The sequence below is a fragment of the Lagopus muta genome, chromosome 5, assembly GCF_023343835.1.
Source record: "Lagopus muta isolate bLagMut1 chromosome 5, bLagMut1 primary, whole genome shotgun sequence".
Classification (NCBI taxonomy): domain Eukaryota; kingdom Metazoa; phylum Chordata; class Aves; order Galliformes; family Phasianidae; genus Lagopus; species Lagopus muta.
The window spans coordinates 45,706,065-45,730,734 of NC_064437.1; the positions used below are offsets into that span (position 1 = coordinate 45,706,065).

Here is a 24,670-nt window from a genome sequence, read left to right on the forward strand (position 1 = left end):
GCGCTAATGCTGAATGACTGATGAACACTGCTAGCTCGTGTAGCTCAGCTTACAATGCCTTTACGCTGAGCCTTGCACTGCTAGAGCTTTCTAGGCAGTGGGTGAAGCCTTTTTTTGTTGCTGTCATGTCTACATGCTGCTAGGCAGCAGCAGTACCCAACTTCAGCTCCAGAGCTGATCAGATTGCTAGAAGAGAGGAAGTTTGAGGAGAGTAGTTCAGCTTCTGAGAGACTTTTACTGTTTCCTTATATGGTCTATTAGTTGTAATTGTGTTTACATTTGTTCTGAACACTTCCACATAAGCTTCTGTCCTGTGGCTCTGTACTGTTGCTGAGGCATAAAGTTGTGAGGAAATGACTAAGCCGTATTGTGCCTCGTTGTTTGCTGTGGTTAAGAACAGTACTGGGTGGTTTTGAATTTACAAACATTGCGTACTACTGAGGCCATTGTTGCTGGGTTTCCCCTGTCAAGGAGTTCAATATGGGTTAATTTGCTGAAGGAAACACAATGAAGGGGTGTTCAGGAGATATACTTTCAAAACAGAATCATATTTGACACTTTATTTGTCTGATCTTGCTTTCCCTTGCCTTCAGTTTGAACTCTTTCTGTTACAATGGAGACTCCCAGTCAAGTCCACTCCCTAAATGTTAGCTCAGGTATATATTTTTTTAGATTTTCTGTTATTGACTCATGCTGTCTTCAATCTGATCAGTCAGATCTACAAGCAATAGCTACACAACAGCATAGGAGGAAAGGGAATAAATCTACTTCAGTAGCTAAAAATGCTGACCTCTTAGTACTCAAAATTATGAGAATTTTCTTATTTAAGGGATGTGTCATTACATTGACACAAGTTCATTTCAGTGGTACAGGTGCTATTATGTCTGATTTTCAGTATGAATCTGTTTCAATGGCTATTTTAGGGGGAAAAAACATAACATGCTTCGGTATAGGTCATTTATAAGCTAAAAATAGTATAAAGCCTGATTTGAGCTTTCAGAAGTGACCTCTGACTTGAAGGGCTACAGACATTTACTAATGTAATTAATAAAATATGGCTGGCATAAATGGAGATGAGAGAAAGGAGAGCTGTAAGGTATACTTTGATACACCATTCTGCCTCTGAGTTTCTAACTGCACTCTCCTCAAAGTTAAGTCCAGGGCGTTGATTTCATGTCTACGGGGGATCATCAGTAACCCCAGGAGACTGCATCAGGGTTAGCTAAAGAATTCTCTTGCATTATTTACCAGTGACTCATTTGTAACCATCTGCCAATCCTCTTCCTTGACTAAATATTGGCAAATGTTGCTGCAAAAACAACAGTCAGCTCTGCATCACAGCTTTCTCAGACACTGGCTCAATGGCTGTGCCAGAGTAAGGCAAAGTGCTTATCTGGAAGCTGTGAAAACCATATGGGACTTGCTTAAATAATGCCAGAGTAACCCTAAATGTATTCCATCTGATGATAGGAAAATCAGGACTTAGCTCAGGAAAACAAGAGATCTATCCCTCCGTTCCAATTGTGCCAGAGGACCTGGTTTGTTTGCTCCTTGGCTGAAAACTGTCTTCTGACTTGAGAAGTGCAAGGGCTGATGATGATTCTGTGAAATCCATTTGGGTTCTCATATCTGGGGGAAGCTTTTGGATGCAGATGATATCTAGTGTTCTTGCTTTCTTCATCGAGGTTAGGAAGGAGACCATAAATTTTATTTCCATACTAGGACATACAGTTGTATGCATTTTCTGTGCTTTCACCTTCTCCTCTATCTTCATTATGGAATTGTTAAATCCTCTGTGCTGTGATGCTGCACTTTTAAAGTAAAGTGGCATCTTGATCTATAACAGCAAGCAGTCCATGCTTTCTACTTCCATGAGTCATTTTGTTTCTTAAAACACAAGGGGAATATTTTTGCTACGTTCTTATTTAGAAAGCAGTGATTCAAAATTATCTCTTCATTGATCTGGCACTTAGCAGATTTCCTGTAAGACATTATAAGAACCTTAATGACTATGCTTTTGAGGCTTAGTAGTAGATGGCTTCTGTTTGTTTTCAAGGTAACCTTTCATGTTTATTACATTTTCAGAACACTTCAAATACATGCCAGAAACCACCAAAGATATTCATCCTGCCACATCTAACTTCAAAGGCTATTTCAGTCACTTTCTTCTGAGCAAGTGAAGATGATAGTTTAAGGATCTTTCTCCCCTCTACCCTGGTAGAGACAGCAATGCAGTGTGAACGTAGCCTGCTGAGTCTGAGCAATTTAGCATGGGCACATGGGTAGGCAGTACACAGTAGCTCCACAAATGCTGAAGTTCTCAGCTTCTTACTGGTCATGCTGAATGGATTGTCAGTAGAGTAAAATGTACCTGGCCAATAAAAGGAAAGAGCACATTACTTTTGTATTTTGATGAATTATTCTGGAGATGTCTAATTTCTGGTGATAGGATTGCAACTGTAACCGTGCTCTGCATGATTCAGAGGCTTGTGAGATGAAAATCCATAGTGAAAATCTGTAACTCATACCAGGGCAAGGATTTGTATCAGATCAACCTGAACCCTTCGGTTATTACAAAAGTATTGAAAGGCTTTTCTTGGAAAGGAAAAATACCACAAATTTCAGGGGCTTGAAACGATTGGCAGGGCTGAACTGAGATATGCCATCCTAATTCTTTGTTCTTGTCATTGTGGTGCAGCATGTGAGAGTGAAATGTAAATGTCTGCAGTACTGTAACCACTCAGATTTGTCTTCTGTTTGCTTAGGCTTCCCTGTGGATTGTCTTTATATCATAAATATGGTTATACAAGTCCAAGCATATGAATATTTTGTCAACTTCTCTATCCCATCTCTTCTTTCTCTTCTCCCATCCTCCTGCAAAAGCATGGAGTTTTCTTTGGGATTATTGAGGTTTTTTCACTTCTTTCTTTGTGTAAGGAAACATCTGAGTCATTATTTACTTTCCTCAACCATGAGGGGTACTATTTTTCTTGTGAATAAAAGCTTAAATTTGCTCACTTTGGGAGCACGGCTTCTAAGCACAACACCAGTTATCTCAAAAGTTAAGTTCCTGTAGCTTCTTTAATTCACTTTAAGATGAATGTCATATTTTTTAAACTAAAATTGATGTTAAATACTAGTAGTGATGATTCCTTTGGTGCTAGAAACTCAAAGAAAGCTATTTAGCTTTTTTTACACTACGTGATTCTTGTTGACTAGGCTGCTAGGTTTAAACTACCTGCAAATGTGAGAGATACTGAGATGAGGGAAGACAGGAACGTTACAGGCTGAAGCCTCATATCTTTGCATTCAGCAAATAGTATGGGATGCTAAATTCAAAGTTATTTTCGATGCTTGACACAACAGCCTCAGCTGAGAAAACAAGATGGCAGTTAATTTGACTTCCTTGCCATGATCTTTCCTAGTTCTACAATAAATGTTTATTCCAGTTTCACCAAACAGCTAAAGTTCTCTTATGAAGCCCTCTGTGATTTTTATTTGTCAAAATAAAGAAAGAAGAAGAATGTTATGGACTCTTCTTATGTAGATAATAGAAAAAAAATGTACTGCCACATTTTCTGATATCAGTGCTTACCTGTTCTGTAAGAATGCAGGCCTGTATCATAGCTGTTTCACAAGGCTGTCATTATCCTCTTTCTAAATCCACTGATAACAGTATCACTTAAGAAATAAAGCTGAAGGTAGCTTTCACAGTGGGAACACAAACACAACATTTAATTCCTCATTCCTTTTAGTTTATATAGTTTTACCAGTATTTCTCAAAATTAAATAAGCTAGTGTGTAACTCAGTGTCTTTATATGAATATGTCTTAATGACCAGCATATCATTTTTTATTAACTACCTCAACTGATGCCAAACAGAGGCTCATCTGTATGCTCATTTCCTTTGCACTGACATTACCTGTTTTAATTAGCCTCAGTGTCTGAAGACTTGGTCTTCATTTGCTGCTTATTATCTTTATTATCCTTCGAGACATACAAGCAGCTATTTTGGTGCAGAATACATAAGTGTTGTTCCCCTGGCTTGGCAGTGCTGCTTTTACAGCAAATTCAAATAAGGCACCAGCTTTATGCTGTGCTGCTGATAGTAAGTTTTCTATTTAATAGAATATATATTTTGGTGGCTTTTCACATGCCATTTTAATTAATCGATAAAAGTGCTAAAGAAAGAAAGTAGTGGTCTGAGCCACTAATACTACTTCCTGCTAAGCATTATGCAAGAAAGAAATGCAGAAAACAAATTTGGCTTTAGCAGCATTTGCAGGACTTGTGCTGTCAGAGCACATGTGTTTTTTGGAAGCACAGTTGGTGCTGAGAGCTGTGCACCCTGGAGTGCCCACTTGTAGCAGGGGAAAGCTGCACTTGTTTTGGTTACTAGTTGATAGTCCATATGCGAGCGTTGGCTGTTTGCTTCTTGCAGGTTTTACTGGACTGCAAGCAGTAATTTGATGTGGAGACATCTGTTGAATTTGCTCTCTCAGTGTGTTCTCAGAGCTTAAATCTTTTAACAGGTATTAATGCTTACTCATGGAACTGCAGCTGACGAGGCAGAGCTGTGCACCTGGTGTGGTTAAGGATGCATTATGAATTCATGTCTGCAGGAAAGTGCTGAGCTGCCAGGCAGTGGCCCAGAGTCTACCTTGCTGCCACACCTGCTGCTTCTGAAACCTCATGAGCAAGGTGCAGAGAAGAGCCAGAGGAAAACTGTGGCAAAAGTGGGAAAGTGCACATGCTGAGATCTGAGTGAGTTGTATGTTCTGAGCAATGAGACCTGACAGGCCTAAGTGAGGAAGGCCCCACAGTGGCTCTTCAGAGACAGAGCACTTTTGCTAGAGCAGCTCAGTTCACCCTCAGCCTCCCGTGAGAGCTGCAACCCAGCCTTGAAACTATGACTTGTAAATGTTTGAACAAAGTAACCGACATAGGAAGCTCATGCTTACGCATTCTGTAGTGGCTTGATGGTCTTAAATGAAAGATGCTTTTGCAGACATTGCTCCTCATTGAAGTATGCCTCTATTTTATGACAATCTGAACTTTATGGTAATAAAGCTGCCAGATTTTGCCTCTGGAAAGTGCATGTGGTGTCAGATTGAGTGGGAGATGCTGGCACTGAGGAGGACAGGGCTGAACGTTTGAGACTGATCCTGGATAAAAGTTTTAGCTCTGATGTTTTATTTGTTAGGAGAACATAATCTAGACAAACAAGATATACAGAGGGTTTTTTTAGTGGACTCAGTACCATGTATTTTATTTTAATAAAATAGATGTTTGTGCAATGTAATGTGCAACATAAATACCATTTTTTGATTTGGTTCCAGCTGAGGGCAGGTATATGCAGAGGAGATGGAAAAAACACATGGTGAGCAAGCTGACCTTAACTCCTTTGCTGGATGCATGCTCTTTGGGAGACCCATAAGTAAAATACAGTGTTTTAAACATTAACTTAAGCCACCCCAGGTATCACCGGTGTGTTTGAGTAAATATATTTAGCCACTTGTTTCTGAGAAACTGGTGTCACAGTTTGTTCCCTGCCCTTAAAGCAATTGCAGGTGAATCTGTGCTGCATTAGACTCACCTGAGTTCTGCCTGTCCTGAGCAGTCAAGCAGGTCCTACAGCTCAGTTTGATCCATCTCCTTTCACCAAGACAGAGCAATAGTCCTGCTGCTGTAGTCTTGTTCAGTGATGAAATTGCTCTGGAGCTTCAAAAGAATGAGTCTGTTGTTCTGAACTGACACATTTTGTCTCTTACCTCCTGTATGTTCTAAGGAGGACTCTGGTGATTGAGGTATCAAATCTATCCAGCAAAGTGAAGTACATTTTCAACCTTGAAATATATATATTTTTTTTAATAGCTAAGGAATATTCCAAGCAGCATTCTTGATTATTCAAAACTCTGTAGGCTGTGGAATTTTCAATCTGTGGGGAAACAGTGAAAAAATAAAAACCACATGCTTCACTGGCTCTGTGTACAAGAGGCTGCGTTTTAAGCTGCAGCCACTGCACACTGTAGCCTGTGTCTGCATCGTTTGGTGTGTTGACATTTGCATTATGATGAGGGCAATTATTCAAAGCCAAATTACTATTCAGAGTGGTACTGTGAAACAATGAAAAAGAGATTGCTAGAGGGGAAAATATATGCAACAGTTTGCATAGTTAGGAAAGAAAATCAGCTTCATTTACTGAAGCACTGCTCTCCTCTTCAGTGAAGTTTAACCCCTTCTACAAGAGCTAAAATAGGGCTGTGACACGGCTGAACTTCATGACACTGCAGCACCCCTTGTTCTAATGGCTTTTAGAATAAGGAAATCTATTCTGTATTTGCATGATGTACATTTTGTGTGTAAGGGCAGAATCCTTACCTAGTGAATAGTGAAATGGTGCAACTGTTAAATCTATTTTTAGAGCTGAACAAACACAGAAGGAGGGAACAGACCCACAGCTCAGTGTAGGTTCTTTGCAGAAGAGGCTAAAATACATCCAGAGCACAGGAAATGTATCCCTGGCCCTTAAAATCTCAATAATGAGATTTCCTGACATGATTCAAATATTGCAAGCAACTGTTAAAACATTTTTTGCTTTGACAGGCAGTCATTTATGTCAGAAATGGATTCTAAAATTGTCCTTTCTGATATTCAGTGGATTTGAAAAATAAAGAAATTCAAGGCTTGTGGTCCTTTTGAAGAAAAGGTATATTTAAAAGCTCAAATATTGAGCAATATACTGTATGGTTTTTATCACAGTTTCCCTTTCGGAAGTGTTTGGTGGCTCTATCAGTAAGGTAAAGCACTGTGGTAACTGTCATGTGGAGTCTGAGGATGACTGGGGTTGGAAGTGAATCCAGCAGGAGCCAGGTCTGAGCTGCTGTCAGAGCAGAGTGAGTTGAGGCCACATCAACTGTATCCAGCTAGAGCCCCCAGCAGGACACAGCTTGGGCTCTTCTCGACTACTCATGGGGAAAAAGGTGCTCCTCCCTAGCCCTGATCCTTATCCCTGTCTTGCTGCCACCTATTGCTCTGCTGCCAGTAGCTGAGCTCTGTCTTCTCAGCAGCCATCGCGTGGGTTCTGTAGGGAGACCCAGGGCAGGGCCCCCTCTGGCGGCACCCTGGGCCAGTTGCTCTTCCATCCCTGGCTGCTTAGTGGGAGACATTTTCTTTGTGCAATAACATCCTGGGTTTATGTGGCATACACTAATAAGTCAGATGCAACTTGTTGTAAAATTTGTAGGTAATTACTTGCTGCTGCCTTTCATTTCATTTGCAAATCGATGCTTTAGAAAAATTCTTCTGTATTGAATTGTCCTAATGTTATCAGTCAGATTTACCCCTTTGGGGGGGGAAAAAATATATCTTTTTACCCTTGGCATGTGAACCACCAGTTTTTGCAAATGATATCAATACTAGGAATCATTTTTGAGAATGGTTGTGTAATGGAAATGTTGAGTCATGGCCTGAAGCAGTGACTGAGCACCTGGTGGAAGGCAGGGCCAACCCAGGGGAGCTCAGGTGCATGCAATGTTCCTGAGTGACTGGAAGGGGTAAGGCCAGGTTTGACCCCTTACGGACCTCATGTAAGGGTTGGCAGTGGAGGCAAGGGGATCTCTGGAGATCTAAGCCTACTGAAGGCCTTCAAGTGGTAAGCAGTTTTTTTCCTTTGTTTCTGTGTCCATGACTGCTGCATTTGGGCTTGTTCTCATTTGCTGCAGCCTGGGATTTTGCCCATCTGCTAATATTGCTGTACTTTTCATTATGTTACAGCATTCCAGGTTGAAAATTGTGACAATTCTGTATCTCCCCTATAACTTCTGGCTCAGTGCCCATTTCCACAGCCAAGCACCACTGTTTTCACAGCATAGTGTGTTGAGTACCTGTGGCAGGGGTACACTTCTGCCTATGAAGGGATCAGTGTTTTGGTCTCATTTCAGATTGGGGCTGATCTGTCATGAAGTTCAGCAGCAACAGAAAGTAGAGGTAACTTTTATGTGCTGTGCTCTGGAATTGTGTGAGGGTAATGGAGCATAACTCTCACAATTCACAAGGCCAGTTTCTAATGTGGGAGGGATGAAGGAGGTCTCAGGCACTGACTGATGTGTTTGATACCTGCTGGGTGAGAGGGCGTTTGGCTCTGATCCAGAGGAGTGTCTGCCTCTTTAAGCAGTGCTGTGTTCTGTCTGTAGGTCAGGGAGAAAATCTGTAGGGTGCTTCTTAGTGCAATCACAAACGAGGGTTGTTTATCTTTGCCACGTATTTCACATTTTTCTTATACAAATATATTCAGGAAAATACAGAAAATTTAGATTAATTAGAGCCTGAAAAAAAAAAAAAAGTCTCTTGACCTTCCCACTGACTCTTTCCAGTCATTAGCATTTTAACAGCTTCTTAATTCCCACGCATGGGATGATAGCGGTTCCCTGCAGCGGGTTCGCTGCCTCCGTGACCGCTGGGGCGGCTCAGGCGCCGCCTGCGAGGGCCTCGGCGGGGCGCGGGCGCCACCTGGCGGGCGCTGTGGGCGCCGCGCTCGGCGTTGCTCCCCTGCCGGCGCCCCCTGGCTGCCGCCGTGCCGCCCGTCGGCTCTGCCCGCCTCGCCTCTGGTACGGAGGTAGCGGGGCTGGGCTCCGCTGGGTTGAAGCGAGGACAAGCAAATAACGGCTGCAGTCTATGTTAAACAGAAGTGCCTTTAGATGCCAAAAGATTTAAGTGTAAAATGCCCAACTGCTGTTATTTTAGATGAACTTGAGTCGTTCTGGAAAAAGATTTTAAAATCTATACGTTTACACCCAGTTTGTCATGAAATTAGCAATAGTTTATTCTTACAGATGATATGCAATATCTGTGATACCCAGTGAAGCAGAACACCCCAGCCTAGATTTAGTCCCTCCTTAGTCTTCCTTAAAGCTGGGAACTTAAAAATATTTCTACCATCTTCAAGTTTGATGATAGACTGAATAGGAATTTCCAGCCTGGGCTTTTAATGGAATCTTCTGCAACAAATCGGATGCTTGAATGACGTCACATACAAAAATACCTGCAGAAATAACCTGGCTACATTTGTTTCATCTTTGATCATGGCAGCTGTTACTGTAAAGCAAGTTGTCCATCCCTACCCTCTCATATGACCACAATGACTTATGCTATTCTATACAATCTATGATTGCATATACTTCCACGTTTACAAAATGTCTTTATCCATTCACACATCGATCCAAGTTGACTCAACATGAAGACTTTCATGGCCAAATCCAACACCAAAAAATTACTGAAATTACTGTTTCAGGAAGCACAGTCGTAAGAGGACAGCTGAGGCTCTCCAGAAATCAGAGAGAAGCCATTACATAGCTTAGGAGCTGAAAAGGTCATCTTGATGCTTGAATGTTGGAGCTTGAACTATTTTGCTGATTTAAGTCTGACAGCTGTTTGTCCTGATGTGCTGTAGTGATTCCAAGTGTGTGCTGCAATCTTTGTGGAACAGCTGCATTCCCAATGGCTATAGTGATTCTCAACATCTGCAGGAATATTCAGATTTATGTCATTTGGGGAAGCTCTGCTTTAACTTTGGCTAACATTTTGTGCCACAGCACAAGAAAATTTAAGGAAGAATTAGAAAGTGGTGTTTCTTAATTACTGTTGCTGAAGGTATTAATATACTGCATGTAGACAATCAGTGCTGGGACCAGCTTTGATGCTTTGGCTGCAGTATTTGTAAATGTCTGTCTGTTTTTCTGGAATTACACTGCATCACCAAACAGGTGTCTGATCTTAAAATCTGCCTGCCTGTGACTGGCAGTTTCTGGTGGCTGCTTGTGATTTTTGAGTTGTTTTGATTGCCTCCTTATGATAATACTCTGCTTTGTGAGGTTTTCATCACACACACAGGCTTTTGGCTTGGAACTTGCTGAGGTAATTCATGCTTATGATACCACATCATAACATTACATACAAGACAATTTTCAGATATTCAGTAGAGAAATGACATTTCCACTATCCAATGGGGGATATTCTTTTTACTCTCTTGCCATTTGCACATGTAATTCATTGAAAACACATTGCAAATATGAGATGGAAGCAATTAATTTGATTCTAGTTTTATCTGGAATATTATCTTAAGTCTGGAATATTATCTTAAGTGTCACAGAAACATTTGCTCAATATCTTTTGTTTTGTTATTAGTCTGCCATTGGGAGACTTCCCTTCAAAGGTTAATTCAGAGATCCACACCACTGTACATCACAGGAGCTGCATCTTACAGCCACTTTTTAACAAGGCATTTCAATTCACTGCTGTGTAATGCTATTACTAAACTCTGCATTTTCATGGAGTCATCTCAGTCACCAAGCACTGTTCGTTCCATAATAGAGCATGGAATCTGAGATGAGGTTATTTCCATAATCTCTTCCAAATTCATGGCAGTATCCCAAACCAGTATCAGACTTATCTCTTTTTTGTATCGAAGTTCTGAAAAACTCAAGTGGAAGAGGTTCAGCACCACTCAGTGCTGTTCATTTTAGTGCTTCACTACTCTTACCATTAGAAAAGTTTTCATAATATTGCAGTTTAGTTTCCCTTCCTGCAGTCAGGCTTACTGTTTCTTAGCCTGACTCTCACAGATACAGAGCAACAGCTTTTCCCCCTTGAAGAAAATCTTTCAAGTGTTGCTTCTTTAAACAAAACAAGTTATTTTCAACCTTTTCTCCTTATCACATTCTAGACCACGAATCTTATTTGCTGTGTTGTCATCAGGGAGAGTGATGTGTGTAGCAGGACACAGCTGAGTGTCATCAGAGGCCCTTACAGGACTTACAGACTGTGTGCAGGTGAATGTGTCAGTACGTTTATGGTTTTTAACTCAGTGTTTCCAGTTTAAGCCCTCTCCATGGTTTGCTGTGCCTTCTGGATCTGCTTTAATATCAGTCATCTCTCACCTGCATCTGTTTGATTATTCACTTCTGTCTTCACCAACTCTCATCTTGGTTGCTTCCAGTGAATCTGGTTTGCTAAGCTCACACTGAATTCTGTTTAGACAGTGGCATACTTGTGTCCTTCCAAGCTTCAAACATCAGTGAGGCCAGAGAGAGGCAGCCGCAGTCTGACTGAATCCATGTGTCAGCTGGCACAGGAGTTGGTCATGCTGCTTGTATGACTCAGCCTGTACATTCACACTTGCTTGTGGATGTACATTTCATTTTACTGTTCAAGAGGTACATTATACTTGCTCCATAAGTTGCTTATATTTTCACTTCTTTAAGTTCCACTGGCCGTAAAGTTAAACGTTGCAGTTCTGTTCAGATTGTCCATTTGAATATGGCATGTGATGCACTGAGTTTGGAAGGGGGGTACGTCAAGTCTGAACCCATTTTTGCTCATTAATGAATATGCATGCTTTCAAGTACATCACATTTTTTTGCCTTACAAGTGAAGGCACTTAAACCTACACACTACAAGTCCAACAGATGCAGAGATGTTTGATCCTCTTTTCTGTGGAAAGCTCTTTTTGCTCCAAAGCAAGCAGTGTGGTTTAGTGTCAGATATGTGACCAAAACTTGGTGACAAAATAGTCCTGCTGCGCTGCATTAGTGCAAGGTTTAGTATAGCCAAAATCCTCCCCTGCATACAATTTCATATGCAACAAATAGGTGACTTTGTATCATGTTTCATTAAAACTTAGTTTATTTAGAACACATTTTATTTTTAAGTGGTTTGAGTCACGTTTTAGTTCCTACTTCCATTAAGAAAGCTTCAGCTATATAAGGCAAAGTGGTCTGTCCATTCAGGATGCATCACTTCCTTTTAAGAGATGACATGTTTAACCATCTTCCCATCTGCTGGACACGTTAGCTATGACTTGATATCTTACCACATTTCTTTTGTGAAAGTTTTGAAGATAAGTATAGTATATCTGTATAGTATATAGTATAGTATATCTGAGATCTTACTATTCATGATTGAAAGGTTTCTGAGTTAGATCTCTTCTCTTTGGCTAGTGCTCATCCCTGAGCAGTTTCTGAATGCTTATCTCTTATTCTTTCCACTGCCTGCCACATAACTAAAGTCAAAGAATCTCTCTTCTTAAGTAAAAGCAGATTTATGGTATCAGGTTTTGTTCTATATATATATGTTTGTACACAGAAGATATCCAGTATCTTCCATCAAGGTTCTCTCTGGTATTTCTGTTGCCATTCTGCACTGGTGCTCTCTCCAGGCACAGCTCTCAAGTCTATTTCTATTGCTCCTCCCAGTGCCATAAGTTGGATCATCTGTTCACTCTCTATAAACAGGGAAAGAAAGTGTTTCCAGGGGCCTCTGTTGCAGGGAGAGAAGCTTTTGCACAATTTTGCTCTCATCTTCTGCCCTTCTTTTTCCCAGGCTCTGATAACTAGACAGCCAAGTGATATTGCAGTTGTGAGGCCAAAGTCACATAGATGATATTGAAAGTACAGAACACAAGGGAAAGTGCAACAAGACACAGAGCAGCAAGACTGCAGGTCACAGTGAGTGAGGATCCACTCAGGTGTGACAGCAGTAGGTGCAGAAATAAAAGAAAGAAGCTGCTTACATTCAAAAAGCCTGTAAGGTCCTCAGGTAGGCAGGGGTCTCTAGATGATATCACCTCACCTCCACTACTAACTCTTAAATGAAGTCTGGGAAGAGGTAGAGCCAGGATTCACCCCTGAGGTAGAGCCAGGATTCACCCCTTCCATTGGCTCGTGTGCACTGCATGCACCTGAGCTCCCCTGGGTTGACCCTGCTTTCCTTCCAGATGCTCAATCACAGGTTCAACTTGTGACTTAGCATTTCTGCTACAGAGGGTATATGAAGTATGGTAGAAGCCAAAGCAGAGAAGTATGTATGTTTATTTGTCTTTCATTTTTCCTGGGGCAGTTTAACATACACTAAAGAACAAATATGATTGCACACAAGCAGCCATCAGTCAGAGCCTTAAAACCTGATACTTGTATCTGGGAGTGTACTACCCAGAAAAAAATCACCTACATTTCCTCTGCTCTTAAGGTTCTCCCTGTATTCATGCTTTCCTCAGAGTTTGCTAAATTTCAGAATGAAAGACTTTAATGCAATTTTTGTTTGCACCTTCATTCTTATTCATAGTTATGGGAACAATTCAAAATTTGTATTTTACTGACCTGGCTTTATTCACACAAAATCTCACAGACATCAGTGAGAAATGCACACTTTGTTATGATGATGATAATGTACAGCATCTCTGTTGCAAGTCTTATGACAGTGCTTTAAATGCTTAAATGAAGTGCTGAAGTGAGAAATCATTACCATCCCAAAGGATATGACTAAAATGTAGATTTTTGTGTAAAACTGTTCATGTTACTTGATTAACTGCTCTGTTACACGATTTTCTAGACAGTAGCTATGAGCACCTTCCTCCTCTGGACAGTGGACAGTCTCTAAACTCTGTTGTAGAGGAGATCTCCAACTAATTGTCCAACAAATGCAGTTTTAACTCCCTGCACAAACTTTAACTGGCAGTCCACAAAGTGTGTGTTCACCAAACAACTCTACCACAAACACTGGTGACTTCTACTAAGAAAATTCTGTTTGCAGGTCCCAACCATAGATTGTATTACTGAAGTATTCACAGCCCAGTACTGTTGCTTACCATTTTGTGTTTTAAGTGGTGATTGCTGTCTTTGCTATGGTGCTGGCAAATTACTTGCAAGCTTCTCTCTCTCTCCACCTGAGAAATCATACCAGGTCAGATCAGTGGGAGAAAGGAAATACTGGCCCACATGTTTTATAGATAGGAAACTGAAGTATAAAGATGTTGTGACCTAACAGTAGCAGAGCTGGCAGTAGTCCAGATGTCACATGTTTCAGGCTTGACTCTAAAGGACAAGATTTCATTAGGATTCCTATTCCCGTATTCCATCAGAAATATGCAAGCTTCATGTACCCAAACTAAAATAAGCAACAAGATGTCGTACATATCTCAGAAATAAAAGTGTGCTTATTGGATGGAGGAAGTTCAGCTGATGCTTTCTCTGTTGATATATTTTTTTTTAAAGACTGCTGTAGTTGAGTTTGTACCTCAGTAATTCTGAATTCATTTTCCTTGCTATGAAATGAAGATACTGATTAATTTAATAATGAGTTGAGTTTATCTACCTCATCTCTATTTGATCAAAATAAAATAGTATTTGTCTTTTTTTTAAAGTATCTTTGATGTCTATAACATGACAAAAAAGAACTTGACCAAAGTAGTGTCTTGAGTGCCTTTTAGAAAGAGTCCATTCCTTCTCAGGTACTGCTCACCTCTACTCAAAGCGCTGCTTTTGGGTCACAATGAATTGCTTGATTAATATTTTTCCAAAATGTTTTTGAAATCTGGAGTCATTCATTGTTAAGCAGTGATAGAGATCAAATGTGTGTGTGAGAGTCCCACGAGGAATGATTGCACATAAACACTGAGATATTTTTCTTAACTGTAGCAAGCAAGTAAATGTTATCAACTGATATATAAAAATCAGTGAATGTTGCTAATGATCCTCTGTTTTGACCTCCTTATAACACAAATTTTGCATTTATGAGACGAGACGAAAAAGTAGTTAGTACCCACAACAAAGCATTTGGGTAGGAACTTTTCTTGAAAATAGGCTAAAAATGGCAAAGTTGCTGGCTCTGATCTTTTCACCAATAACTACTGGAGTCTTGCTGGTCTGCTGTGTCATTTTTTAGGATGGATAGGATTAATAATTTAAGAAATCAGCTTGCTGATGAGCCTGCTAATTTGTTCTGTGATGGCCATTTCAACATGGGATATCGTTTTTCACATTCTTAAATGCTTGGCAGGATATTATGTTGCTACATGCAAGCCTTTTGCTTCAACATTTAAAAACATCACAAGTGTCACATGTGTATATGATGCTGGGATACAGACACTTACCTGTTGTAATGGAAATACTAATTGAGGTCTTGAAGCAGTGATTGAGCACCTGGTGGAAGGCAGGGCCAGCCCAGGGGAGCTCAGGTGCATGCAGTGTGCTTGAGTGACTGGAAGGTGTGGAGCCAGGACACATGCCTTACAGACCTCATGTTTTGGCAGTGGAGGCAAGGGAATCTTGCTGGAGATCCCTGCCTTCCAAGGGTAAGCAGATCTTTCTCCTTTGGTTCTGTGTCTACAGCTGCTGCATTTGGGCACTGTAGCCTAGGACTTTGCTACCCTGCAATCACTGCTGTGCTTTCCATCCCATTGTAGTGTTACACCCGTGAGTTTGTTGTAAATGCTGCTTGTAGCAGTGCCCCCAATGTATCCGTTTCTCTTAACTACTTTCAAAGAAGCAAAACCACAGCAAAGTATTCTCCTTCAGATGTTGAAGTGATGCTAGAATTGAACTAGGTTCCCCTCAAAAGGGAAGCCCTTGTACATATTTTTCAGCCTTTGATGTTTGCCCAAACAACAGAACATATCTTCAACAAGGATTTACTTTGTGTTAATAATTGTGGTATTTTGTCCAGAACTGGCAATGCAGTTGGCTTTAAGTATTGGGTTGTTCTCAGTACTTTGTTATGAATTCTTTTCTGGCTGAACTTCTTTCTTGAGGGGGGGGAGGAAATAGCGAAGTGTAAGTGAAGCTTTTGCTTGATACACCGTTTATATTAATGAAAATGTTACTTAAAAGTGCTTAATATCAATGCTAAATGTATTTCTTTTCTAAAAATCCTGTTACTGAGGAAAGCAAAACTATCACTTTCCTTCTATCACCTATGATATTGTTGCAGTGGGTTGGTGAAGGGAGCGTATGATGCTCTTACACCTGTACTCACACCTTGTTAAAGATAGGGGATGCACTTTTGAAACCAGGTTTCTGATTGCCCACTGCCCTCCAGCAAGTGGCTGGGAACTCAATCACTGAGCATGCTAACTGTATTTCTTTAAGGTGAAACCAAAACAGCATAGTTTGCTTTAGGAATTCAAACCAGATGTGCTGCAGTTACTTGGGAGCATCTAGTCTATGCACAACCCTGCAGCATATATTGTACAGATCTGTGTACAGTGATTGACATTAGAACTTCAAAGCATTGTCTTCCCTTTATGAAAGAGGAACAGCTATATAAGAATAATAGTTTTATTGATAGTCTTACATATATAATACAAATAATAAGTTAAACGTAGTAAAAATTAAATAAAATGAGGTTCCAGCCCTCATACAAATAATTCCATCTATATAAAAAAAAAAACAAGTTTAAAAATAAAATCAAAAGTCGTGAGGGAAAAAAGTCATTTCCATATCATATCAGTTAGATGAATGGAAATGAAGTTCTGACTTTTGTTCTGACTTTCAACATCTGTAGCACTCAGTGCATGTTTGAATCCATTTGAATCAATTTGAATCCGTAGCTCTTCTCTGGGTTGCATAGGTAATGGAGAAAATTGGTACCATCAGACTTCTAAGGGAACCCAGGCTCCTTTGGATGGGACCTGGAAGTGCAGTCACATTAATAGTTTTCCCTCTTTAGCATAGTTCTTTGGTGGAATACCTCAAAAGCTTTTAATGCTAACACAGCTGCAGTTGCCATTGCTAAGATTTCAGTATTTTTTGGATCTACAGGCATGAGTCCTGTATACCAAGCGTTGCTTCAGTCAGAGTGGACTTCAGTCCTTCTTCACACATTGATGATAATCAATGCTGATGCCGTTTCTTGCACATTCTGAGGCAAAGTCTGTTCACATTCCCAGTACTGGCCTTCATAGGTTAGGTTTCTATCATTCCACATTGTTTGGAGTGATGGGGAAAGATGTTAGAGAGATGCTGTATGCAAAATGCACCACTTAAATAACTTTGAGCTTCACCAATACTTTCAGAACAAATGCCAGTTTGTAAATTAAGTGGACAGTTAACTTGATATTTACAGTATTGTGCATGGGAATACTCATTTAAATGTTAAATATTTTAGATTCCCATTGAGTGGTTTTCAGTAACTAAGAGTAGTGAGATAGTATCAACGTCTGCATCAGAAACACTGTAGTGGCAAACTACATGATCAGTTAAAAGCAAGAACTCTGATATTCAGGGCTTTGGTGTCCTGGCATCGCCACGGTCTCATTGTTATTCAAGTCCAGAAGTACACAAATGGTCACTTTGGTTCAGGGTAAGAGTGACTTTTGGTAACCACTGCATTCATATTAGAGTCAATCCAGTTAAGGTAGCGAGTAACTCTGGTGTAAACACCGGGCTTGTTTTTCTTTGCACAGCCATCTCCCCAGCTGACAATCCCATAAAGTGTCATCCTGCCATTGTGCTCACAGACCATGGGGCCGCCAGAATCTCCCTGACAATGGAAAAAGAACACATTAGGATGTTTTCTGTAGATGCAACTTTGATAACAGGGAGCCTGTGATTACTGTTTTTCTGAATTGAAGCAAACAGTAGATACATACAAGCTAAAGCTATGATCTTTGAGAATACTGCATAAACAAAAGCATGAGAATGTAGCTGTGCATCTGTTGCAACTACAGCACAGTTCATAAGGTCAAGAGTTCTCTATCCCCCCTAGCTTGCCCAGGTTGGACAGTTACTTTGGAGACAACACCCAATGCTCAAAATCACAGCTGTTAGGCTAGTTGTACGAGGTCAAAGCAAATATGCCCTATTCTGCATCATATAATTAATTGTTTACCTACCCACGAGATACTTGTATGCTTAAGGGTAACTACTGGTTGTTGTTTTTTTCAGTGGCATGTTGGCCAGACTGCCCAGTGAGGGTGCAGGGAAGCAAATCCATTTTTGAGGAATTTGCATGAGGTCTCAGTGACTTCCTGTTATCCATCCCTTAACTCTCTGCTGAGATGCAGTTAAGATTAAGCAAGTGTAGCTGAGGCTGGTATAGCTACTGTAATCCTCTAATGTGTTTACCTCCCAGCTGCTGCCAGAACAAATTGTAACATCTCCAGGAGCAGCAGGATTGCAGTGATTGCTGATCCTTGAAAAGCAGACCTGGAGAGGTTAACACCAAACTCTTCATCCTTCCCTATCTTCAGCCACTCTAAGAGTCAACTCTAGTAGCTACAGCAAATTCCCTTTACTCAAAAACTCTCTTGAGTAGCAGAATTACAAGATGCTGCTATGCTGCAGTTGATTCATTCAATATACTTGTTAAAATCATTTAGAGGAACAACATAAAAAAAAAAAAAGTTTTACCTTGCATGCATCTGTTTCCCATGTTGGGTCTCCAGCACAGACCATGTTGTCAGTAACTCTGATGCTGTCATAGTATTTATTTTTGCAAGTGTCCTGTGATATTAAGTTTACAGTGGCTGACATTAGTCTTTGAGCATAGTAAATATCATCTAGGAAAAAAAAAAAGGAAAAATGTCATTTTTGGGGAGTTGAATATGAGGCACATAGAGTAGTAGTCTGTGGGTCTTTTGAAGATCATGGTATGAAAAAAGCCAAGTTTCCACAGAGTTCAAGTAACAGTTTGGAAAGAAGTCGTTCACTTACAAGAATTCTGTTTTCCATAGCCAGCTATTTCACACCGGGTATTGTCATACAGCTTAAGGTTCTTCTCTGGCAAGCAGACTGTTCTGACGTAGTTGGATTCTACTGCACACTGTCCAGAAGCTGTTCTTATTCTTATCAAAGCTAACAACAACAACAAAAAACCAGATCACTTAAATTTGTGGAGCAAGTTCCCTTCAAGTTCTCTGATAATTGGAGTATCCAGTGCAGTTAATGGGAATATTTACATTTTGTTCTCATAATATTTAGTTTTTCTCATTGCTTTTGGAATCATGAGAATCATTATTTGGTGACAATTAATTTTGCAGCATTGAGTGACAGAATTGAGGTCATAGGCAAAAGTTCAGTGTCAAGAGTAAGGGTTGCAAGTCTGTTCTGTGTAAGTTACAGAAACCTAACTGAATTCATTAGTTTAGGGAAAGGTTTGTAAAAGGGGGAGAGACTTTGAGAAGTATGATTTATTTCAGGAAAACCTTTAGCTCATGTGCTAGCTAATACGGCATTCCCTTTCTACATAATGTAACCTACTGTGCATGCACTGTCTCAGTCTATGGTGTTTTGCATCTGTGATTATTAATCATTAATATTCGTATTAATATGATCATATTAAGATGATGCTTACCAATATCATTATCGTTGCCTCCCGTGTAGTCTGTAAAGTCAGGATGAGAGATTATTTCATCCACCATGAATATCTGTTCATGTTCATCGGTAGCATTCAGTACGGACTTTCCAAGGATGACTGTGTAGTCTGACTTGTTTGGTTGCTTTTTTGTCCTGTTGAAGTACAAAGATTCATGAAGGCTACTATTTTTGAGAGTGAGGTTACCAACTTAAAATCGAATTCCCTGTTTGGTTTCTTGTTCACTTAAATGCAGCCAAGAAAAAGCAACAAGAATGTTGATAGACTATGCTACAGGAAGGTTTGCTGATTCATCACTTGTAGTGAACAAGCTAGATGTTGGGGCACTGAGAGGCACACCTAGCTACTGCTACTCATGTCTGTCATCAGCAATAAGACTCCCTGCCAGAATGCAAGGTGGATCAGCTATCTATAGGAAAAAAAATGTACTGAATGTACATCAAGACAATTTTTAGGTTTTAGAAACAGATAAGTTGAAGTGAAATCCTGGCTAAAGTTGTTTCAGCTGCATAATCCATCCAGCTGTTTGTATTTTGCTAGGCATGGACTTCCAAAGGCCTAAGGTTCATGGCTGCTCCTCTTCTTCTGCTTAAGAGAGACTGTCATAACTATGGTAGATTTCAAGGTTTGCTCATTCAGCAATGAGGGGAAAACAAGGAAATCTGTTGAAAGAAGTTGCAGGTAGGAAGGATGCAGAAATTCAGAACTTCACACTTACGGATCATAGAAACAGTGTGCTGCTGTAAGCACCCAGCAAGGGTCGATGAGGCTGCCACCGCACTGAAAGCGGTCAGTGCCCTTTATGGTTTGGAAGATGCCAGCTATCCAAGGTTGAGTCTCAACCTCAGCCTGGCTTCCACCAACAATCTTGAAGTACTTGCTGAAGCTTCTTTGGCCACATGTATGCCCTATGAAAGAAAGTTTTGTTCAGATGTTCACGTGATTGGCAAGCGTCAACTTTGTGCTAGAAATCCATTGTTTTGAAACCAGTGTTACTTACCACACTTCTCCACGGTGCTGCAGGGTGTTTCTTGAATGGAGTATCCTTTCCTGGTGTAGCACCAAGGCCTGCTCCTTCCATTTGGGTTTCTGGAAGATAAAGGAAGTGTTCTTTTTATAAACCCAGTTCTTAAAAAAATAATAAAAATAAAATGATAATATGTTAGAATTCTAACTGTCCTGGAAAAGCCAAAAGAGTTTTCTTGTAAGAAACGTTGGAGAAAGCAATTAATTGTTTGAACACAGGAGTGGCAGCTTGTTTTGTCATAGCTGAAACTTCCCTTTAGGGTTACTGATGTGATATGGTGGCTCTGCAAAATTCTCAGCAGCTTTAGTAAGCAGTAAGAACTCTAAGCACTTCAGAGAGTCTCATTCCAAATATTTTAAATTCAAACTGATCCCTGAAATGCTCTGTTATTCCTTTAAACGTATATCATCCCTCAAAGCTCTTCTGGTAATGTCATCATGGGAAGAATAATGCATCATCTTACCTGCAGTAGTTATGCTTGCCCAGTCCAAGCTGCAGAGCGTTCTTCAAATCAACATGGTAATCACCCCTCCTGACGACTGAAGGAAGGTCCCAATACAGACAACCTGGGTCTGCTGCCATTCCTCTGTAGCTCTCCCCATTCCCACTGTAGCATATGCTGTCAGTGTCTGAGAAAACAAACATTCGTAAGCAGCATGTTCTGTTTATAATTGTTCTGAGACAGAAGTAATCTGTATGAGTCATTTTAGTGATAAAGCATGCATTACACAAGAAAAAAGATGATACAAAATCTGGATTGATTATATATTCTTATTGAATTGCTTCTCTGAATTTTATGCATGAAATAACTTACGCTTTATTCCAAGTTGCTTTTTTTTTTTTTTTTTTTTAGCAATTTCAATGTACTTCACAATGTAATTTATTCTGCTTCTGGATACTCCTAAACAAATTCATTTTACAAGCTACAACATTCTTGAGGGATGAAAGAACACTTACAAGGAGGGAGGGACAAGAAAATTAGAGATCCCAATTTTGCTCCAATATTTGGCTGTTTCTCCTCACCTTAATTATTATTAAAAAAAAAAAAAAAACTGCTGGAGGATATTAAGTTGTGTTTATAGGTAGCACTTTCACTTGAGAATCCTTATTCATGATTTTCTTACTTTTCCAATTCATTTAGTTAGTATTAAGGAAGGTGGATACCCTACCTATTTCACAGTGAAGTCCACCGTATCCTTCTGGGCACAGGCAGCGCTTCATATGGCTGAAGAACTGATAGGTAATGCAAGTTCCACCATTCAGACAGTGGCATTCTGCAAATGAAAGATACCAGTAGTAAGAGGCAAAACACTTGAGTGGTTGAGTGAAATGCAGTTGCAAACTAAGTTTCAGCTGCATATAATTGAAAGCCTTCTCTCTTAGATAAAGATGTAATTGCAGGCTAACAAGCTCTTTTTAGGTTGAAGTAGAACAGAGGTACTTACCTCTATGTTGGGGTCTGTGTTTATGTGATAACTTGTTGTACTGCCTCGTGTAAACCTAAGCAGACAAAAGGGAAAGAAATTATTGAAGGACACAGTTCCTTTGACGTGTTTCTATTATGCAGTACAGGACTGTGCTGTTTTCTACTGCATGCCTTCTCTAACAATTTAAAGTTTTTGCGTGTAGTTACTAGCTGAATTTGCTCTACTGAGTCTACATATGATCATATATGATCTATGTGTGATTGAAGTGGAACTCTGAACAAAGCAGATGAACACATCACACCAGAAAACCCTCTGAAGAACTCTACCAATCTGGTCCCACTGCACCTGGTCAACATTGCAGTTATTTCTTCTGTGAGGATCTGGGCAGTTCCCAGAGGTGAAAAGACAAATTCTCCCTCCACACCTCTCAGGTACTGAGCAGTGCAGCAAAGGTGGAATGTGCTCCAGCTGCCTGTCACTGGTGACCTTGGTGCTTCATGCTTGTGCATGATAGTCAAAATATTCAAAATCAGGCCTGTGTCTCCTTTTTCAGCTTTGTATTCAAGCAGGTCAAGACAAATTTATTTGAAGGCCCAATTTTCTCCTACCACTGACACCACTGACTTCTTGGTACTTTGTGTCCAGGTCCGAGCTGTTTTATAAAAAGATAAATGCTGGATTTCTTGGTAACTGCATGATGTCCTCACTATTTTAACTCTAGAAGACATCTCAATGTGGAACAGAATCAGAGGAAAAAAACAAAGTGTTCAAATATGCATTTTCTGGAGGTATATGTGCAGCAGATGTAAATGCAAAGGCAGCAGAAAGAACAGTTCAAGTCAGATATCCAGCACCGTGTCCAAAGCAGAAGTATAATTAAAAAAAAAAAAAAAGGAAGTGGATCCAAGTAAAAACCCCCTCACTTATTTCAAAACTTACAGAGTCTAGTCCTGTGACAAGCGTGCCGAGAGTTATTGTGAGGAGGATGAGTAACTTCATGTTGATAGTTAAGTTCTCACTTTGTTCCTCACCTTAGTTTTCTTTCGATTCTGAAAATAAAAGAGGAATCCAGTGACATGTTGTATCTTGCAGCATCAGCTTTCTTGTGGCTGTTGTCTTACCTGGTTTGAGTAACAATGCAGTGGGCAGAAGAATTGAGAACTGACTTAACTGTGGAATGTCTGCATATTATTTCCATAAATTAGCTTAGATTTGCTATGATTAGATTAGCTATGATTTTATCATTTGAAGATTTTTGTGCATTTAGAAACACAGATTTTGCAAGGTTCACGTGAAGCAGAGATAGGGAAGCTGGAGAAATCCAGACTCTGGGTTGTGGACTACTCTGCAATATGGACTAGCAGTCAGAAAGTGGCACATCTATTTAGCTGCAGTCCAGCTCTTTGTGCTCATTTAACTGATTATTACTGCCTTGCAGCAAGACTTCTAAACAGTCTGAACATGCACACTGAAGCGTGGGAAGGAACACTCAGCTTTCAGTGCCTCCCGAGCTGCCGGCTGGCTCTTGCTGCTGCTGAGAGCTTGCGTAAGCCCAGGCACCTCAGGAGCGCTGCAAAGTCCTGAAAGTCTGGTCCTGCGGTTGCTGCATGTATGGTATTAGAGAGGCTTAAACCTCTTCTGTCCTGATTTTGTGTGTGCAGCTGCCTGCTGCAGCCAAGCACGCAAAGGGATCAGCCCAAGAGTGAGTGTTACAAATCAGCCTGCAAAAGGATAGGGGGTTGCTTGAGAAACCAGCAAATATAAAATTTGCAGTACAAGTCATGGGAATGAATACCGGATTATTATTATTATTGAAAGAGAAAAGCACCTTCAGTTCTAAAATAAAAAAAGAGAAAAGTTAAAAGAAGCCATAGGACCTTGGTTTGTGTGACTCTAGTGAGCAATGCAGAGCAGGTGCTGAAGTGCTGCTCTGTGCTTTCAGAGGTTCTGACATCAGACCAATTTTAGATTGGTCTTACAAACTGAATGCCCACAGACAGTGGGAATGCATCTCCTAGGTTTAACAACAAAGAGATTTGGTGACCAGACTGTAAGACCATAATGTGGTGCTGGTCCAGCTACACGAGAGGAACAGGAGCTTTTTATTTCAAGAAAACGCAGACATGGCCCAAAGCAAACTATGTTGCAGCACAGCCCTTGCTCAGAGGCAGGCTTCATAATGCAGGGAAGCAGCCTGTGCTCTGTGCTCAGACATGCTTCTCAGGTGCAGCTAAGACTGCAGCAGATGTGCGTTCTCTTGAGCGTTATTCACATTAAAGCAGCAATTTTTAACTCCTCTGGCAGGTACGCGACTAATTTGCTATCCGTTACCGTGATTAAATTCTCAGGCCCACCCCCCAGCATCCAGCAGCAGCACTGCCGATTTCTGTTCCAATCCCCCTGCCAGAGGGCAGCGCGCAGAGCAGAGCTCTCCCGTTACCGACGCGATACGCAATCTGTACTTTGGCGTCGCTGATTTCAAGAGCGGTCGCTAAAGCCTGCCGTAACGCTGTCCGCGGACGCAGCACTTACCGACCGGAGCGGCTGAGCCAGGCACGGTGCAGCTGCAGCAGTGGTGCGGGACGGGCGCTATAAAGGCCCGGCCGGGGCGGTTCCTCAGCCGCCGCCCGCCCGCCCCGAGGCGTTCCGCAGCGCCGCCCCCGGGCAGGGCCGCCCCCCGGGGCTGCGGGTGCCTCGCCGTTGCCTGTGCGGGGCCGGCGGTGTGACTCGGGGAATTGGGGGCCGCTGCTGGTTTCGGGGCGGGGGAGCGCGAGCAGCCTGAAGGGGGCGCGGGGCTCCTCCTCGCCTCCGTGGGGCGGCCGGCGATGCGCGATTAAGCGTGGTGAAACAAAAGAGAAACGTGAGAGGCAGCCATGAAAAGAACGGCTTGTGTTGAAGCGTGCTTAGAGGCGCGAACAAGCGTAGCGTACTTAAATTTCAGATTTGTGGCTCCGTCCGTGAAGAATGAAGCCCAAATGCCTTCGTGGTTACGAGGATTAACTCCGCTCAGGTGTGGTTGAGGGCAGAACACACCTGTGCGGAAGCCTGAGGGGCTCCTCCGGCCCATCTC

At 41.1% G+C, this 24,670-nt stretch overlaps 2 protein-coding genes and 1 long non-coding RNA gene across 19 annotated transcripts in view; 2 read left to right on the top strand and 1 right to left on the bottom strand.

The window, feature by feature from the left end:
* Positions 1-24,670, top strand: part of LOC125693507 (calcium/calmodulin-dependent protein kinase type II subunit gamma) — a 761,290-nt gene that overhangs the window by 556,251 nt on the left and 180,369 nt on the right. The window lies entirely within an intron of this gene.
* LOC125693525 (uncharacterized) overlaps positions 1-24,670 on the top strand; it is a 120,040-nt gene that overhangs the window by 28,018 nt on the left and 67,352 nt on the right. The window lies entirely within an intron of this gene.
* Positions 16,112-24,241, bottom strand: PLAU (plasminogen activator, urokinase). Its single transcript, XM_048945589.1, has 11 exons — positions 24,133-24,241; positions 22,540-22,649; positions 21,619-21,673; positions 21,343-21,447; positions 20,637-20,802; positions 20,147-20,235; positions 19,865-20,054; positions 19,126-19,280; positions 18,486-18,626; positions 18,183-18,331; positions 16,112-17,313 (listed from the first exon to the last, which is right to left on the bottom strand). The coding sequence occupies exons 2-11, from the start codon at positions 22,597-22,599 to the stop codon at positions 17,119-17,121; spliced, it is 1,305 nt and encodes a 434-aa protein (XP_048801546.1). The 5' UTR covers positions 22,600-22,649; positions 24,133-24,241; the 3' UTR covers positions 16,112-17,118.